We start from the raw sequence: 18753 nt of genomic DNA, 5'->3' as shown, positions 1-18753 counted from the left end.
TAGAGCCTTAAACGCTACTCAGTGTTATTTTTTTTTACATTTTTACAAGGTTTTGCTTTCCAATGCCCTTTATACAGCGCTTTGCGAAAATTTAAATGTGCATCCTAAAATTAGGAGAGATATTTTTATATAGCATAAATTAATCAATCAACACCCTTTCACTGTACGTCACTTGGAAAATCGAACGCCTTCGGTTTTTGTGGCCACGTGGCTAATATCTCTGACGTAAAGGGTTAGAGTTGACAAATGAGCATAAAAAATGGCGGCTTCCATAGCTGAAACATGTTTTGTTTCATGTTGTGCGAATCGTACTCCTAATGTGCTTTCCTGGGGAAGAGGAGGAATTGTTGCCTTCGGAACATGCAATTCTGTAGCTCTGTATCATCCAAAGGTAATCAGATTTTATTGCAAAAGTGAAAATCCTTGTATGATGCACACAAAATGACCCAGAAGTGTTAGCCTTTGCAATGCAGTTTAGCTTGTTGCTTTGAACTATTGAAATGAACGTTATTGACTCAGTTATACTTCACGACAGCATTATAATCTTTCTTTTTCACAATTACTGTGTGCCGTTAACTTTTTTTACAGTTTTTAATCTTGGATTATGTCATGTTATAGCTAAAGTCAGTAATGCTGCAATTAAGATATTTCCCAACTTTATGAGATAATCGTACATAAAGTACAAACTACCAACACTACTATACGTTTAGATTCTTGATATATTTAGCCTGTTCGATACGCCCTTCAAGGAAATGATAGATTTATCTTTATTTGCTTATGAGGTATTACTTTGAGGTCGTAGACGGAAACTTAGTTGCATTCCTATGTAACTTAGTTTCCGAAAATGTAACGACCTGTGTTACATGGACGTGGTACACGTTTGATGGATGCTATCGTACTGTATGTTACTTATGTCCATTGCAGTAAAGTATGATGCACCAGTCATATACGCTTTATTGTTGTCTACTGATAAGAATAAATGTTCATTATCTTTTTAAAATGAAACTTTCGAAACTAGAAACGCACAAATAATTTTACAGACTGACCTAACCCATGTTTTATCTAACAAATACAGTAATGTTACTTATGACCAAATATTTGGTATTGATTATTTATTGAGTAATATCGATTGCATTATCACTCGAAAATAACCTTCTGGAGAGAAACATTGTATTTTGCATAGCAAACTCTCAACGGAATGATTTTTCTAAGGGCAAGATTTCTATATAAAAATAGAAGAAAAATAATGTCAGTTTTATCATTTGTATCAATACAGTTTTAAACATCTTGCTTATTAAATACAATGCTACCATTATGTTTCCTGAAAGCCTTTCCCTTTCTGTTTTGTATTAGAGGAGAACTATCTTTGCTACTCTGAATGGACACACAGGCAGAGTAAACGCTGTTAAGTGGGTGCACAGGAATGACTGTGGTGAGTATCATTATATTGACAAATGGCAGTGGCATTCAGGTTAAATGGACCAGTTAATTATCTTGCAGCAGTGCATCCCATCAGGAATGTCCCGCATGTATAGAAATGGTTAGTTGTGTCATGAAAATGAGAACCAGCTGGTTCAGGTAACAGTTTAGATCCTCATTGTACACTGTGACCTTTAGATTTGGCTGATTTTGAGATTAAAAAGTCCTCCGAGCGATAAAATGTGAGGTCCTTCACTACATGTCTGTTGGAGAAGACTGTGGGCTACAGTACCCTGTCATTGTATCTGGTCTCAAAGTGTTGAATTTAGTATTGTTTTTCTTTGCCACTTTGGCAGGTGCAGAAACAGAATTGGTATCAGGAGGGTCTGATAATCAAGTCCTTGTGTGGGAAGTCCAGGATGGTAAGGTATGTTGCACAGACACATACCCCTTTTCTTTGACTACTTATGCATCTGAAGATCATGGGCGCCTGAGATCGGGGAAAAAAAATTATAGGAAGCTACTTGTAGTTTGTTTATTGCCTTTGATGGCAACTTTGATAACTGGACAGGTTTTCGGCCTCCATTCTCAGTGTTACGGTATACCTGCAAGCTGAATTTGAGAATGAACATCTGCGTTCTTTGTAATTCACATCTGCTTAATAAGTCATTCTTCATTTTAATCTAAGTCTGGCAAACATGAAATTTTCGTTCACTGCTGGCGTTTTCACAGTATCGGTACAAAGCCACAACTGAAGTGAAAAGAGATTTATTAAAACAGTGCTTCAGCTTTGTTCCGTCTTTTGTGTTGAATGTGCATAACCTTTTAAGGGTTGGGGGTTTCTAAGTCTTCCTGGCCTTGATATAGTAAAGTTTGGTGGTGCATCCGTATTGTTACACTTGCTAGCTGGAACATTTTTAGGCTCTGAGCAGTTGACCTTTTGTGCTTCTCTTTTTTCAGTTCACCAAGTCTGGACAGTGTGAGGGCCACACTCGGGCTGTCTGTGCAGTGGATGCAATTTACTTGGATGTGGACTCCCGCCAGTTGCTCATTGCCTCTGCTGCCTCTGACTCGACTGTTAAAATCTGGATGAAGCAGGACTCAAAGAGTAAGGGTTTTCACACTAACACCATTGTAGAAATCTGCCCCTGGCCTGGGGACATTACTCTTGGCCAGACTTTGTGTGCATTTTGAACAGACGCCTGCTATACAGTATGTGACAGGTCAGAATTAACTATTTGTGAAGCTGCTGTCCCCTACCAAGGGTGTAGGGGACAGTCCCCTAAAGGGAAAAAATTCTCCCCGAGATGTTTCTTCTGGAGTTAGGAAACCCCCAAAAAATTAGATATCTGAGAAATAACTGAAAAGTGGGGATAGTAGTAGCCACTGTGCCATGACTGGAAGTATTTTCTATGGTTCCTGATACACAGGTAAAGGTCATTCATGAACACCCACTCATCGCAGTGACATAGGGTTACTGTAGCTGTACTCAGAGTATAAAATTCTTTGTAACTCTGCTGAAACTCAGTGCACTGTGAGGGATACATCTTGTGTGTGTCTTAGTGTTCACCAGAAATGGCCTTTTTCACCACGAAATAAACCTTTTTTCAAATCTTCACTGAATTCCCTGCACCCTCACACCATGTGACGATGTATGGCAGCATATACAGTGCCTTGCAAAAATATTCACCTCCCTTCCAAAGATTTCGTATTTTGTTGAATTACAAATAAGGTATTTGTGTACATTTTCGATCAAAACTTGAATGCTTGCAATGAACCTTTTTATGAGTGAAAGAATATAATTGTCCTCAAAAACATTAAATAAAAAATAAAATATATGTAGCTTTCATTACTTCTAGAATGTTTTATTGAACTGTAGGTGAGTTTAATCATGTTTTTTGAAGTGAATAAATAAAAGATTTTGACTAGATGAGTAGGGTTTGACAGATCAATGCTCTGAAAGTCTGTGTGACTTGTTTCTCAGCTCTCCTCCGCAAAAGACAGCAAGAAAATCAGCATGTATCTTAATGACTTTAAAGACCTTAATCTTCAACTGATTGCACAAAATATCTTATTGTGTCAATTATGTTTGGTTTTTATTAGGATTGGTATGGCTTAAAATGTAATTGAGATTATAGACAAATTCTTCCTGAATGGTAAATTCAATATCAGATTTTGTGCATAGCCACTATGTTCTTTTAAAGGATAATTCTAAATAAGTTGTGCATAAATACATTTTTTTAATTTGATTCTTAGCACAGTGCCTCCAGACACTCCATTTTGGAAATGGGTTCATGATGGATCTTTCACTTGCATTACTGCCAGGAACTAGAGGTGAGTGCAGTTCAGCAAGCTTTGTCTTGCTTTGTTCTGACTTTGAAAGAGACGCATTATTAATATTAGGCCATTTTTTTCTCATCTGTATTTTTACATGTGATAGATTTTTCCCTTTATTTAAGTAGTTAATTTGGCAGATCTTTTGACCTAAAATTTGGCTTTGTGTATTTTATGATAATAGCATTATCATAAATGGGGTGGAGTGGTGGCTCTGTGGCTAAGGATCTGCGCCTGTGGCTGGAAGGTTGCCGGTTCAAATCCCACAGCCGGCAGAGGAATCCTACTCCGTTGGGCTCCTGACCAAGGCCTTTAATCCCAACTGCTCCAGGGGCGCCGTACAATGGCAGAAAAGACAATTCCTAATGCAAGAAAATTGTAAAGGGTTTATAAAGTGATGATGATGATAATACTAATAATAATATTATTATTGGGACACCATATCGGTCCCAATATGGTGGGACCATATCGGTATGGCAGTTAACACTGCTGCCACAGCATTTTTGGGCTCTAGGTTCGATCTTGGATTCTGGACTGGTACATATGGGTTTTTGGCCTGTGCTTTTTTTGGTACTCCCACCTTCCAAAGACGTGCCGGCTAAACGTATTCTTGGCTGAATTATTTTTGAGAATAGCTTTTGAAAAAGTGGTTCCCCAGCCAGAAACCATTATTGGCAACCCATTTAAGTAACTGGGGGCCCACCCTACCTATTTGTATGCCATGATACAGAGCACCTTTAGTGTGTCAAAATGTGCTTAATGTCAACAGATGATTATTTAGAAACAGTCAGATGTGCATCTCTTATTTTTCGGTACGAGCTCGTTCAAAATTTCGTGAAAGACACCATGAAGCATGGAGGTTGTGCAGTTGTAAATCGTTTGGCTTAATGTCTTCACAAGGTGACTTGTAACATTTTTGACGACTGACATTGAAACAGCTCTAAAGCGACAGAAGAGAGCCAGACACTTTGGCAAGCTATTCAGTACACTGGCACTAATGTTGGGACAAACCAGTACAAGGTGGAGGTGTCCTTCCTTATCTTTTCTTTTCATTCATTCCCTCTGCTTTCTTATCTCTTCTATAGCTTAAGCAGTAGTTCTTAGTCCTTGGGCAAATCCAGAAAGCTGCATCTGAATATTGTTAAGTGCCAACTGAATTTTGAATCTTGCTTGAACAGGCCTCTGAATTGTTGAAAGTGGTGGCAATTTTGACACTAGCTTGTGATTTCAGTTCCCATTCTGGCATGCGGTGGGGATGACTGCCGAATCCATTTATTTACGCGACAGGAAGAGCAGGTATGACCTTCCGACGAACACAAAGCAAACCACCTAGAAGACCGTCAAACCCTCTTATAATTCACAAATCCATTAGAGGCGGAAATAGCTTTTATTGGGAGTACCCAGGTCATTAATTATGTCATGCTGAAGCACATGGCAAAACCGAACAGTGCTCTGTAGTGTCGATGAGGTCACCTTTTATCCAGGTTTCATTGTAAGTTCTGCTACTGTTATCTGGTTTGAAGGATGCTGATGCAGCGATTCATCATTTTCATTCAGGGATCTTATTATTTAAAAAAAAAAGATTACATAATATTGTGTGAGTTCATTTCAGAGACGCAGCATCATCTGTACTTATATTTAATTTAGAAAGTGTACCCTGTAAAATGTAAGCAACAGTTATCTGTGCATTTTTTTTAGTTTGAAAAGGCCCTTTCACTGCTTGGACATGAAGACTGGATCCGAGGAGTGGCGTGGGCAGTCAGGGGTAAGAGTTGACTTTGAGTGTTTACATTTTTCTGTAGTTTACACTCTCAGAATCCAGCTTTCCACAGACTTATGCACAGTACGTCATAACAGAATTGACTTGCTGTCAGGGGCTTTTGCCTGAAAAATGAAATGCAGAACTTTAACCAGCCGCTCAAAGGAGATTTCAGAACACTACTGGATGGCATCTTTCTTTTTGGGACATGATAAAAAGCTTGCAGTAAAGATCTGCCACCAAGTGTTATATTGTGAAACGTGTTTTGATTTAGCTCAGTCATGAGCTCGGGCTTTGCAGAAGTGGAGGTTTTGAGTCATTAACTCCAACAGCATCTCAGTAATCTGGGGTTGACTCTTAGGGACTATTATTCGGCTTAAGGATGAAGACAGTTTACGTTTTTGTATAGCTCTGCCTTTGTGAAATTTAAAGTGGGCATACTCTTTTTAAGAGAGGGGAAGATTGTTTCTAAAAGAAAAAAAATCATCCTTTCGTTACTGTAGAATGGACTGAAGTCCAGTCCTGAATGCAATTAAAAATTCTGTGCCAGATCCCAGTTTTACTTATAGTACTTATATTTACTTATGGTTTTACTCACTATATAAGCATGTCAAAATATTTACATATTTCCTAACCAGTCAATATCAACTAATTATTTTCCTTTTTTTTTGTATGTAGTGTTAAATCTTTTCATAATTCATGAAACAGGCTTTTGCTCTTAGCTGAAGGAAGATATTCTGTATCTTGTAAAATATTTAATGAAATAAGTGCACTGTAGACTGAGGCAGAGTCAATGGGTAAATGTTGTTCTTTTAAAATCACAGATGGGGAAGTTTTATTAGCAAGCTGTGCACAAGACTGTCTGATAAGAATGTGGAAAGTGCTTGCAAAGTCAGACATCGGTGAAGATCTAGATGAAGAGACCATCAAAATGAAAGAGTTCGTCTTTTCAGTGAAATTGAAGGGTGAGCTGTCCGTGCTTGTATTCCCTTTGTCTTTTCATCAGACACAAACACTTTCTATTGATTATACACAAGGAATTTTGTCTAAAGAGTTACAATAACTATAGTAATCTCTACTATTTCAATACAGTGCTGGGTTCATTTCCAGTCTCGGAATGCCTCTCTGTGGGAAGAGTTTGCATGTTCTCTGCTTGTACATGTACATGTTTTTTCTCTGATTTCATTCTGTTTCGAAAAGACTTACAGTATAGAATTGAATGGCTCCTTATAATTGTCCCTCTTTGGGTTTTGAAGTGTGGTTTTAAAGCCTCAGTCTCCTGGGACCTTTTTTCAGGGGACGAGTCTGAACCATCCAAGGGATACTATACTGTCAAAATCACTTTCTTACAAATCCATGGGATATATCGAATACAAACAGCTGTCAAAACAAAGTCTCAGTATTACCCCCCTCATACGCACACATGCTGAGAGCAGTGTGCGAACAAAGCAGTGTGCAATTTTGTGTGAAAACTATAATGTCAGTGTCATCTGCCATTTTTCACACTGCAGGTCCCACAACATTAGTTAGCCATCGACTAGGGAAGTGGTGTGACTGTTACTGACAGTATTGAGTATTGCAAGGCAACAGGTGCTTGGCAAGTCAGAGGGACTGCTGTCATGTGCCGAGTCAAGTGCTCTTTGACTGATTCGAGTCCGTGGTGACCCTCTGCCAGCTGGGCTCTGTCTCTTGAAGATATTCAAATTGATTTGTCACCAGTCACATTTCACAAATGAAAATCAATTTATTTTTCTAATGTGCTTGGACCTGTAATTAAATCTGTTTGACAGTTTTCCGTGATTCATTTTTTAGAATCAAATCTTGTGGAATGTCTTCAAGGGTGTTCAGAAAGTCCTGAACTGCAACGTTTTATATTTGAAATGATTAATTCGAGGAATGGGAGTACAATATAACAGGGTCAATTTTGAAGATTGCAAGCTGACCTTCAGCAACATTTAAAGCTTGCGGCTGCATCATGAACAGTTGTCTTGAAACTTTTGGAATGAATGTCGGAAGGCTTAAAATACCTGGAGCCAATTAATCAATTAACTACATGATTACCTCTCCTAAAAACATTCATGTTTGTTTGTATTCCATTTTGTTGTGATGTTTGCATACTGTATTTTGAATTATGTATAGTTCAGATGTATGTCTGTTGACCTTATGAATCAAACACACTTTCATAGGAAGAAACTGAAAATAAATCTTTCTAGATATTAGGAGGTAAACTTCTGTTCCAAGTTCAACTTGTTTTTCATAAAGCACTTTAAATATACAGTAATATGACGTCTCTTTAGAATACCAAGGTAAGCAATACTGTTTACAGGATGTTAAGCAAATTCTCCAAGTAAACCAGTTATTCTTATACCATTCTTCTTAATTTCTGTTTGTACAGATTCTTCCTTATCCTTTGCTGTTACCCTTGAGACAGTTCTGGCCGGCCATGAAAACTGGGTGTATGGGGTGTGTTGGCAGCCTTCTTTCCTTAGAGGTGAGATAGGACGAGATTTAAAGGGTTTGTTTAAACCTGGGCTCTCTTTAGCTGTAAAAGCTCAGTATTATAGTAAGTACAGTGCCTTGCGAAAGTATTCGGCCCCCTTGAACTTTTCAACCTTTTGCCACATTTCAGGCTTCAAACATGAAGATATAAATTTTTTATTTTATGTGAAGAATCACCAACAAGTGGGACACAATTGTGAAGTGGAACGAAATCTATTGGATTTTTGAAACTTTTTTAACTAATAAAAAAATGAAAAGTGGGGCGTGCAAAATTATTCGGCCCCCTTGCGTTAATACTTTGTAGAGCCACCTTTTGCTGCGATTACAGCTGCAAGTCGCTTGGGGTATGTCTCTATCAGTTTTGCACATCGAGAGACTGAAATTCTTGCCCATTCTTCCTTGCAAAACAGCTCGAGCTCAGTGAGGTTGGATGGAGAGCGTTTGTGAACAGCAGTTTTCAGCTCTTTCCACAGATTCTCGATTGGATTCAGGTCTGGACTTTGACTTGGCCATTCAAACACCTGGATACGTTTATTTGTGAACCATTCCTTTGTAGATTTTGCTGTATGTTTGGGATCATTGTCTTGTTGGAAGATAAATCTCCGTCCCAGTTTCAGGTCTTTTGCAGACTCCAACAGGTTTTCATCCAGAATGGTCCTGTATTTGGCTGCATCCATCTTCCCCTCAATTTTAACCATCTTCCCTGTCCCTGCTGAAGAAAAGCAGGCCCAAACCATGATGCTGCCACCACCATGTTTGACAGTGGGGATGGTGTGTTGAGGGTGATGAGCTGTGTTGCTTTTACGCCAAACATATCGTTTTGCATTGTGGCCAAAAAGTTCGATTTTGGTTTCATCTGACCAGAGCACCTTCTTCCACATGTTTGGGGTGTCTCCCAGGTGGCTTGTGGCAAACTTTAGACGAGACTTTTTATGGATATCTTTGAGAAATGGCTTTCTTCTTGCCACTCTTCCATAAAGGCCAGATTTGTGCAGTGTAAGACTGATTGTTGTCCTATGGACAGACTCTCCCACCTCAGCTGTAGTTCTCTGCAGTTCATCCAGAGTGATCATGGGCCTCTTGGCTGCATCTCTGATCAGTCTTCTCCTTGTCTGAGCTGAAAGTTTAGAGGGATGGCCAGGTCTTGGTAGATTTGCAGTGGTCTGATACTCCTTCCATTTCAAGATGATCGCTTGCACAGTGCTCCTTGGGATGTTTGAAGCTTGGGAAATCTTTTTGTATCCAAATCCGGCTTTAAACTTCTCCACAACAGTATTACGGACCTGCCTGGTGTGTTCCTTGGTCTTCATGATGCTCTCTGTGCTTTCAACAGAACCTTGAGACTATCACAGAGCAGGTGCATTTATACAGAGACTTGATTACACACAGGTGGATTCTATTTATCACCATCAGTCATTTAGGACAACATTGGATCATTCAGAGATCCTCGCTGAACTTCTGGAGTGAGTTTGCTGCACTGAAAGTAAAGGGGCCGAATAATTTTGCACGCCCCACTTTTCATTTTTTTATTAGTTAAAAAAGTTTCAAAAATCCAATAGATTTCGTTCCACTTCACAATTGTGTCCCACTTGTTGGTGATTCTTCACATAAAATAAAAAATTTATATCTTTGTTTGAAGCCTGAAATGTGGCAAAAGGTTGAAAAGTTCAAGGGGGCCGAATACTTTCGCAAGGCACTGTAAATGAATAAATCAACAAGTAAGTAAATAAATCATATAATTTAAACTATGCAAAATAAGTGATCCAGGTAAATGTGGATGGGGAAATTGGAAATAAAACATTGGGCATATCGTCTGAAAAATGAATTTGTGACCTGTACTCTCAGGCTAAGTTCTTTGAGGTTAATGCTTAAATGCTTAGTTTTAGTTTATTTGTATTACTGATATGCTTTGTAGCAGCTGTTTAAAGTAGACCCAACCACTGTTTGCATGTTTATTAATTTTTGTTTTTAGAGACTGTAAGTGCACAATGTTTACAAATGCAGACACATTCGAAACGTAGCCTTGGCATTAATCTGAATGACCTTGGTCTAGAGAGGTAAGGGTCACCAACACCGAAGTCCTCATAATTGCTTTTAGAGTTCAACTGGTATGCTCAGTGTTTTGTATTTTCTACTGTTTTGCACTGAGGTTGCTTAAGGAATAATACATATCTCAATGCATCATTTAATATTAACTGCTTAAGCGACAGAAAGATTTGTAGAAGAAGAATGTGTTCTTATATAGCCTTGCATAGCCTTTTCAGCATTTTGTATTCTACATTGCTCACAAATATAATTTTAATAAAATATAACTTACCATTTAGTGCATAAATGCAATTTCATTGATACAGACATATTGTCTTGTATTGTAAAGTATGGAGATTGTCTAGGGGCACACAGGTTAGCCTGAGCTACAGTATGGTTTGTTTCTCCCTGTAGATGGCATTGTCCAACAGCCAATGCGCCTGCTTTCTGCCTCTATGGATAAAACTATGATTCTGTGGGCCCCTGATGAAGAGTCGGGTGTGTGGCTTGAGCAGGTACTGTATGTGGATTCTGGTTATAGGTCTGATGAGGGAGAGGTTTTTTTTCTCCATAAAGGTCTTTATTTCCTGACATATTATGAAATGCTTATAAATTTAAAGAATAATTTTGCTTCTTGGGGCTTCATTTTGTTGCTGCTTTATTATCTCTTTCTGATTTACATTGACATAGCAGGTGGTAAAACCACCCCATCCTCCTTAAAGCAAGATGGTGTTTTGTTGTGTAGACGAGCTTTGAGATTTTGTCCTAATCTGTTAGCTAATAACAGTGTAATAAAATACCAACTTTCTCTTTGATGCTTGCAGACTTTGACATTTTAAACTCTTTAAACATTTGTAGAGCTCCATTTTGCAGTCTAAATATATATTCAGTTTACAAATCTAGTTTTTGTAATGTTCTTATGATTTGTTACTCCTTTCTAGAATATTCCATGCACACTCAAAGTAAGCAAACCATGAAGGGACAAGAAGATTAATATCACATCTTTGTTGACTTGTTTTAGTGTTTAAATATTTGAGAAATACCCATTTGTTTGATACTGGGCAGCAGAATTGATGTGGAGTTCCAGACAGGATTTACACAACTTTTTGGTTTATATTTGGAAATACTGTAGACCCAGTAGACTAGCCCATATTGCTGTATGTTCTGGTTAATTACAGCTCTGAAATTTCTAAAGGCTCAAGAGTATTGTGTAAATTCCTTTAAAAAATGTCTTCCTTGTGTTTTCCCCCTATTATTAATGCCCAGATCGTCCAATCTGCCCTGTTTCTCCAATCAGGACAAGGAGCATCTGTTGTTTTGCGATCATGCTTAATTTAAAACTCGCAAATTTTGAAGTGTAAAATGCAGGCTTCCAGTCGCGGGTCTAAAGAAATCTGTAATCTACATTTTTTAGAAATATAGGCAACACCTTCCTTCATTATTTAAAAAATGGCCTTTACTGTGACAGTTAAAGCTCATTAAGACTTTTCAGTTTTGTAGAAAATCTTTATGAATTTCTTGAGTGTTCTGTAAAGAGCTTTTGTAAGTAAAAAACAAAACATTTTTCTCTGCACACCTGCAATCTCACTTTCACATGGTCATTGATGTCTGCTTTCCCCATCTTTGGACAGGTTAGAGTAGTGCTTACCTCCATATTCTGATATCCTTTGATAACAGGTAACATCCATAAGAGGGTGACATTCATAGTAATGTTACTTTTGGGACTAAATAAAAAGTGTCAATAGCAGTATACTGAGAGGATCACTGCCAAAGTGATGTTTTGATTGAAAAGAATGTCTTGGTTTGTTTGAGATTACATCTTAGGTAAAGTCTACTATAACAGTATACAGTGATAGTTTCTCTTTTGTCACAAAATAATACAGATCCAAGAAAGAAAAAGTAATCTTGTCATTACATCCAAAAGCTTGGCATTTTCAAAGTAATGGGATTTTCTCTTAGTGCACAGGAAGTGTATGTCCTAATACTTTACCCAGCATTGTCTAAATGTAACATATGTATACATTGACATAGGTACATAGTGTAAACAGTCGCCGTTAGAAAATTGTCTTGCTAATTAACACTCCATTCAGATAAACACGGTAGTAAAAGGTATACAATTGTTCATAAGTCTTAATAAGTATGATTACTGAGTAGTTGAGGGAGCTACCTGACTTCATAAGCATCACTTTTGTCTGTATGATTTTCAGAGTGGACCAGATATTTGCAGATCTGAACTCTTAGTTCATTCTACCAGTACATTCTATATTTTTTGTAGATCTCTAGTTTTGCTCTTCCTTCTGAACTGACATAATGTGGACGAATATGTGCGAGATTTTTGTGTTTTCCTCTGTTATTTATGCTGTAAACATTTCACAAGCAGCAGCATTGTAAACATCCCTGATGGTATCTCTGTATGTTTTCTTCTCATACTGGTACAAAATGTTAAGACATTGTGTTATAAATCTCTATTGTTTCTCTAGAGGTGAGGATTAGACTACAGATTAACTCTATGTACTATAGTAATATTACTTTGAATACAATTCACAATCAATTAAGCTTCTTTTCCCATTGTAGTTCAAATATAAACTGGAAATCTCCTTTTAAGTTAATATTTACTACAACTATAGAAATACAGAGCTTTTCTTCACCTTAAATTGCACACTATATGAGGAACCCATTTTATTTTATTGACACAATAAAATGTATCTGCTGCGTGACTGCAACTGTCAGGACTGGCGCAAGACAGATTCAATAAAGCGTGAAAAGACATGGCCTCAGGGTTTGTAATGATACACCATGCTAAACAGGGTCATTATGCTGAATCATATGTGATGTGCCTCTAAGAAAACTGAGGTTCAAGATCTGGACTTGCAGAGCCAGTAATTTAGACTGATGACTTAAACATCTTTGGGCTCTTAGGGGTAAGGGACAGGATGGGATTGAGGAATTTTATTTCCTTATTTCTATTTTGAATCTCTACACACGGATATTGTGTGTTCTTTAGCTGTTCATTTGCTTTCCCTCTCAGTGGCTGGTTTTAGAAGTAGTTTGAATTTCTAATAATCTTATGGAGGAAAACATCTTTACAGATGTATTCTATTCTTATAATATCATTTTTTTAAATAAAATCAATGTGATTTAATCTTTTTTGCCCCTCACTGTCCTTAAAAAAAAAAAAAAATCTTTGTTCAGTTCTTTGTAAAAACATACAGACCCTTGGATAGATTTCAAAATGTGTTACTTTGCAACTTGCAGTCATGACACCTTAAAATAGCAGTTTTTTTTATATTCACAACCTATTCCACACGTTCACAGCAATGAAAAAACAAGACCGGTTAACAGGATATTAACAACGAAAAAGGTGATAAATCATAATTGCATAGGTATTCAAATCGTTTGCTGTAGTGAACCTAAATTAATTTAGGTAAATAAAATTACGTTAACAAGCCACAGAACTGATTGTGTGGCCTCTGTGTGTAATAAAAGTCGTTCACATTTCAGAATAAAAATGCCTCTATACTAAGAAGCTTTTAAAACAGCAGAGATAAAGTCATTGAGAAACATGGTTCAGGAGAAAGGAACAAAAAATACTGAATTCTCTAAATGTCCCAGTGAACAGCATCTTCTCAATCGTCAAGTAATCAAGTACCACCCAGTCACTAGGGCGGAGTGGTGGCACTGTGGCTAAGGTTCATATCCCGCGGCCGGCAGAGGAATCCTACTCCGTTGGGCCCCTGTGCAAGGCCCTTAACCCCAACTGCTTCAGGGGTGCAGTATAAGTAGCTGACCCTGCGCTCTGACCCCAAGCTTCTCTGTGTGTGCCTGTGTGTCTCATGGAGCACAAGCTGGGGTATGCGAAAAAACAAGTTCCTTAATGCCAATAAAGTGATCTTATCTTATCACTGCCTTTATCAGGCTATCCCTCCAAACCTAGCAGCCTGGCGTGAAGGAAGCTGGTGAGAGATTCCATCGTGAGGCCAATGACAAGTTTGAAAAAGTTCAGTTGACAGCATCCAGGATACAGGGTGGCAAGGAGAAACAATCTCACAGCCTGCATGAAGTGTGCCAAAAAGCTGGTCTAAATGTGAGGTTTGGCACAGACCCAACACAGCACATCTCCAAATCAACACCATCCCTGCAGTGGATGGTAGTATTATGGTAGGGTGTCCAGTATTTCTTCTCAGCATGGATGGAGCTTGTTAGGATTGCAGGAAAACGAATGGAGCAATGTACAACCCAATACTGGTGGAAAAGCTATATTGTAGCTATATTTGCTTCCAACAAATTTTCACTGGTCAAAATACTTATGAAATTAATGTATTTGTTTCATCTATATAGTTTTGATATAATTTATTGTAACTTATCTTGCTCTTCGATGTCTTCAGTTTAAGCATTTGGGTTTTGAATTCATTAAGTTTAAAAAAGCCGGATACATTTCAGATTCTGGGATACCTTTAGAAGACACTGTATGTGTCGAATTTGATCAACAACTTGATGTTTTGGGTTGCAATGAGGGCTAGTCTGGTTATACAGTATTTTGAATTTTGATTTTGCAGTCTCCCTAGATTTATGCCTACATTTTCAATGTAAAAAAAATGTTTAAACTCATTTACAATGTTAATGAAATACAGCTCGGCAATAAAATGAAAATTTCTAAAAAGAAAATGGTATACAAAACATTTTGCTGTCATACCATAGCTGGTATAAGGTGATTCTTGGTTAAGTTACTTTTTCATTGTAATACCTGTTACGTCCCAGTGTGTGGTCTGTGTGTTTTTGTTGCTATGTTCCACACTTCTGACTTTGATTGTTCTCCCTCCCCCATTGGTCCATCATTACACCATTGTTTCCATATTATGTCATCTTCAATTAACTCTCGACGAATCAGAGTGCAGCTTATTCAGTATATAACCTGGAGGCTTTCTGAAGGGTCGTAACAATACCACAGAAAATACAGCCAGACCAAGAATCAATGAGGATAATATTGGCTTAGGCATTGATCCACTCACCATGCCAGTTACCCTAATGGCTATGCGTCTTAGGCAATAAGGGAAAAGCTTGGCAGAAGTGTGAAAAAGTAACCCTTCACACCTCTTCTCTATAAGCCCATATTACGTGCATCTTTGATCACTAAAATCAGTGGGCATTGTGACGTGAAAGGTTTACATGGGATGATATGCATTTTTTATAGATAACATTTGAGAAAGATCATTCACAAGTCTCACCATTTTGGTCATTACTAGTTTATATACCTGGAAAACTTAAGTTCTTAAAAAGTGCCTTGCAGACTAAATTTATTTTGCTATGGACAGCAGAGATACAGGATTTTTCACAATTTGTTTTCTTCAGCGTGTACCAGCCTTTGCCGCATTTCCGATTAGTCCCACCTGATGTTAATTTCTTATGAAAAGAGGCTCATTTTTCATTGATGTTTAGGATTAAACCCTACCCTGTCATGTAAGGAGCTGAGTATTTAATGTTACAGTGAACTAGAACTGTGAAATTACTGGAACAGGAGATTACCATGATGTGAGACAACAATACAGTTTGTAGGAGGGACACCTACGTTATATAATTTGTTTTTAAGAATGTGAACTTTCCTAAGATTCTACTGTAATTTAAGAAAAAGGGTTTTGGGGCTTTGTTACACCTCATTATGATTATGATGCTTGAAAAGTGCAGTACCCATGACTGAGCAAGCCACGGACAATAACATCAAATCTGTGTTGTATATTTTAAAGTTAATGGCCGAGTTGTGGTTACTTCCCTGTGGGTGGATTTCTTCTGATGTTAGATGAATGCTATGTTATCAGTTGATATAATTGCACTGTAGGCATTTCTTTCCAAGAAATGCCTTATTGTGATCAGCTTTTTAAAAATTATTTTAACAATGAACAAAAAATATTGAAATAACCACAAAAAAAAAAACTTTACCTCCCCACCCGAGATCAACCCCTCTTTCCAGCCTCCCTCAAAACCCGCTCTGTCCCGGATGACAAGACTTAGGGGTCCCGTGAATCCAGACCAGCAACTAAAGGAGGGACCAGAAATGCTTTCACATCTTCCACACTTGTCTCCCACAGAGGCTCGTGCTGCCTCCTTGGCACCAAGAACCTAAGAGGGAGAAAACTCCCATAAAGACCAGGGCCCACTGACACCAGGGAAGAGTGTGAGGGGACTGCTGGCGACTGCAGCATTCATCTGGCCACTGTCGTGCCAGCCAGCCAAATCCTTTTCTTTAGTCAGTTAATAGTGGAGTCATCCCTAAGCAGCCATAGCAAAAGGGAGCTCTGCTTCAGCAGTGTGGATAGTGTTGTACAGTATCTTTTCCCCACGCTCTCACACAGAAAGCTTTTCTACAGGGTGCACCTGTTTGTCAAGGTCTTGTAAAAGCCTGTGATGACGGGTTAACAGGGCCCAAAAACTCTTATCTAAAATCTAAAATCATCATGCTGTGAAGTGAATCGCCGTGTGCAGCTAAGGCTCCCTCCAAAAATGGCGCAGGTTCGTTGCGGCCTGAGGCTGAGCTGACATGTTTTCCCCATGGGCATCGCGGCTGGAAATGAGTCCCTCTGTTGATGGCCGGACGGATCGATTAAATAGAAAAATAACCAACAAAACCGGACAGCTCTGAAGCGAGAAGAAATGAAAAATAGGGGGTTGTCTAGCAGAAACTCAGAGTTACAGCCATGTCAGACTGCTAGCCCCCAGTAATCCCCTTTAATTATTGTACTATTTTTTTTGGCCCTTGGTGTCAGCCTGACAGCCATAGTTGTTGTTCTGCACTAATTCCTTTATACCAATTATTTATACAACCAAAACCAGTAAAAAAAACCATACAAACGTGCAGCTGTCTGGAAAATCTCTGTTGTTTTTAAGTGTGAGACCAGATGGGAGAGGACCTGCAGAAACCTGTTTTAGATTCAATAAAATAATAAAGTACATTACAAGAGATGCGAGAGGTACAGTATAGGAATTAAATTATGGAATAATATATAAAACATTAGTTAAAGTAAACGGTTTAATCTTGGATCTGTTCAGTACAAAAAAAATTGGCAAATTTTATGATTTTCCCTACTTTTTGCATCATTAATGTACACAAAATAGGTTAACAAAGGAAATTACTATAAAGTACTGTAAACACTTTAAGAATGGGTCTCGTCATGACAGACATTGAATCCAGTATAAGAGAAATCCATGTCAGGCTCCTGGAGCAAAACATTAAGCACCTGCAGTGCTCCAGTGTTGGTGGCCACTCATCTGCTGGACTGGTGCTTCTTTAAAAGAACTGAGAAGATGGGAAAAAATTAGATAACACATCAGGTCAGAATAGTGATGTGGCCCAATGGTCTCAGAAATCGCTATCAGGACCTTATTTGTTAATGTAGTTGGTCTACGATGTGGGGTTTTTATAACTCCACGAATAGGTGGCGAATTTGAGCTGATGTCTCCTTCTGCACTCAACAGCAAGACTCCTGCTGTACACACTCCTGCAGAATGACTTCTGTTTGACCCGTTGTGCGTTAGGCCAGCTGTCTTTCAGGCAGCATGCTCCCATGGGTTCAGGATGAAGCAGATAAGGTGGTTATAGCACTCTGTTTCTGCAAACCCGCCAGCAATCATGTGTTTTTGATAGTGACTGGGAACGTTATCTTATGGAAACTCCCTTGTACACTAAAAATAGTACATTAGTAGTGTCATAAGGCAAAATATTAATTTCATTCTTTTTCATTAGGCATTAGAATTGTAGCAATCAGTGAACTCAGTCAGAGATTGTGTTTTTTCTTAAATCATGAATGCTTCCTTAGAAGCATTCTAAATTATATTAAAAGCATCTTCAAAGAAATCAGTTCTTTACCTTACTCCTCAATAACTGTTTGATTGTGTAGCAGAACTGCTGAATTACGTTCTAGTTATGTGTGAGTTTTGCTTGAAGCACTGTAAGAGTGCTTATGAGTTTTTGTTTTTTTTTACTTGAGGAAAACGTACTTTCATAAACGATTGTTTCGGCAGTCCTTCTCATTGAATCGGCCCGCTGTTAAAAAAAACAACAAAGAAAATACTTGAGTAGGAACGTGAAGTGATGGTGAAAAGCAGTGTGAGGCATTGTGTTTGGGTGTATTTAAAATTATATTGAAAAGAATTAAAAAAAGAAGAATAAAGTTGTCTTAGCTACATTATTCAACGGCTAGTACTGATTATTTTGTGTTCCTTGGCGACCACTAGTGTCACATGTGGGAGATTTTAAAGCGAGGCAAATTGGCTTGCTTATTTTTAGAGGATGTCTCCTTTTCCTGTTTTAAAATGTTACTGTATTCTCTTTGCTCATCTCTGCATAAAATATTGATTAGACACAGCCTGCTCTGAATCTCGCAGAGTCTAAAGACTGAAGTCCTGCAGATTAACGTGCTGCTAAACATAAATTACCACACAGCAAGCCGTGATTGTCTTCATCATATTTCATCAACTTTAGCTCCTGCCAATACTTGTAACCCATCCAATTTTGTGTTTGGCTAAAGCGCTGAGTGTAAAATTCAGTTTCTGTTCCAGGTGCGTGTCGGAGAGGTGGGTGGGAACACTTTGGGGTTCTACGGCTGTCAGATGAGTCCAGATGGATCTATGATTCTGGCCCATGCCTTCCATGGTGCACTGCACCTCTGGTACCAAGACCCATCCAAGGAGGTAGGATGTCTTTTAAATTGCGACTGTCTCTTGTG

The 18753-nt window shown here is 38.3% G+C and overlaps 1 protein-coding gene across 1 annotated transcript in view; it reads left to right on the top strand.

Annotated features, from left to right (window-relative positions):
• Positions 1-243: 243 nt before the first annotated feature.
• The window catches only part of elp2 (elongator acetyltransferase complex subunit 2), a 53968-nt gene continuing 35458 nt past the window's right edge, over positions 244-18753 (top strand). Inside the window, exons 1-11 of the mRNA XM_088601720.1 lie at positions 244-391; positions 1354-1432; positions 1776-1846; positions 2380-2527; positions 3676-3753; positions 4985-5049; positions 5452-5518; positions 6337-6477; positions 7908-8003; positions 10451-10551; positions 18587-18718. Of these exons, the coding sequence (XP_088457846.1) occupies positions 260-391; positions 1354-1432; positions 1776-1846; positions 2380-2527; positions 3676-3753; positions 4985-5049; positions 5452-5518; positions 6337-6477; positions 7908-8003; positions 10451-10551; positions 18587-18718 (1110 nt within the window). The 5' untranslated portion in view covers positions 244-259. The remainder of the gene's footprint in view (positions 392-1353; positions 1433-1775; positions 1847-2379; positions 2528-3675; positions 3754-4984; positions 5050-5451; positions 5519-6336; positions 6478-7907; positions 8004-10450; positions 10552-18586; positions 18719-18753) is intronic.

Source organism: Lepisosteus platostomus, chromosome 12 (genome assembly GCF_059453375.1).
Source record: "Lepisosteus platostomus isolate fLepPlt1 chromosome 12, fLepPlt1.hap1, whole genome shotgun sequence".
Classification (NCBI taxonomy): Eukaryota; Metazoa; Chordata; class Actinopteri; order Semionotiformes; family Lepisosteidae; genus Lepisosteus; species Lepisosteus platostomus.
Note: the sequence above shows the minus strand (reverse complement) of the source record. Positions and strands in the feature narration are given on the sequence as shown.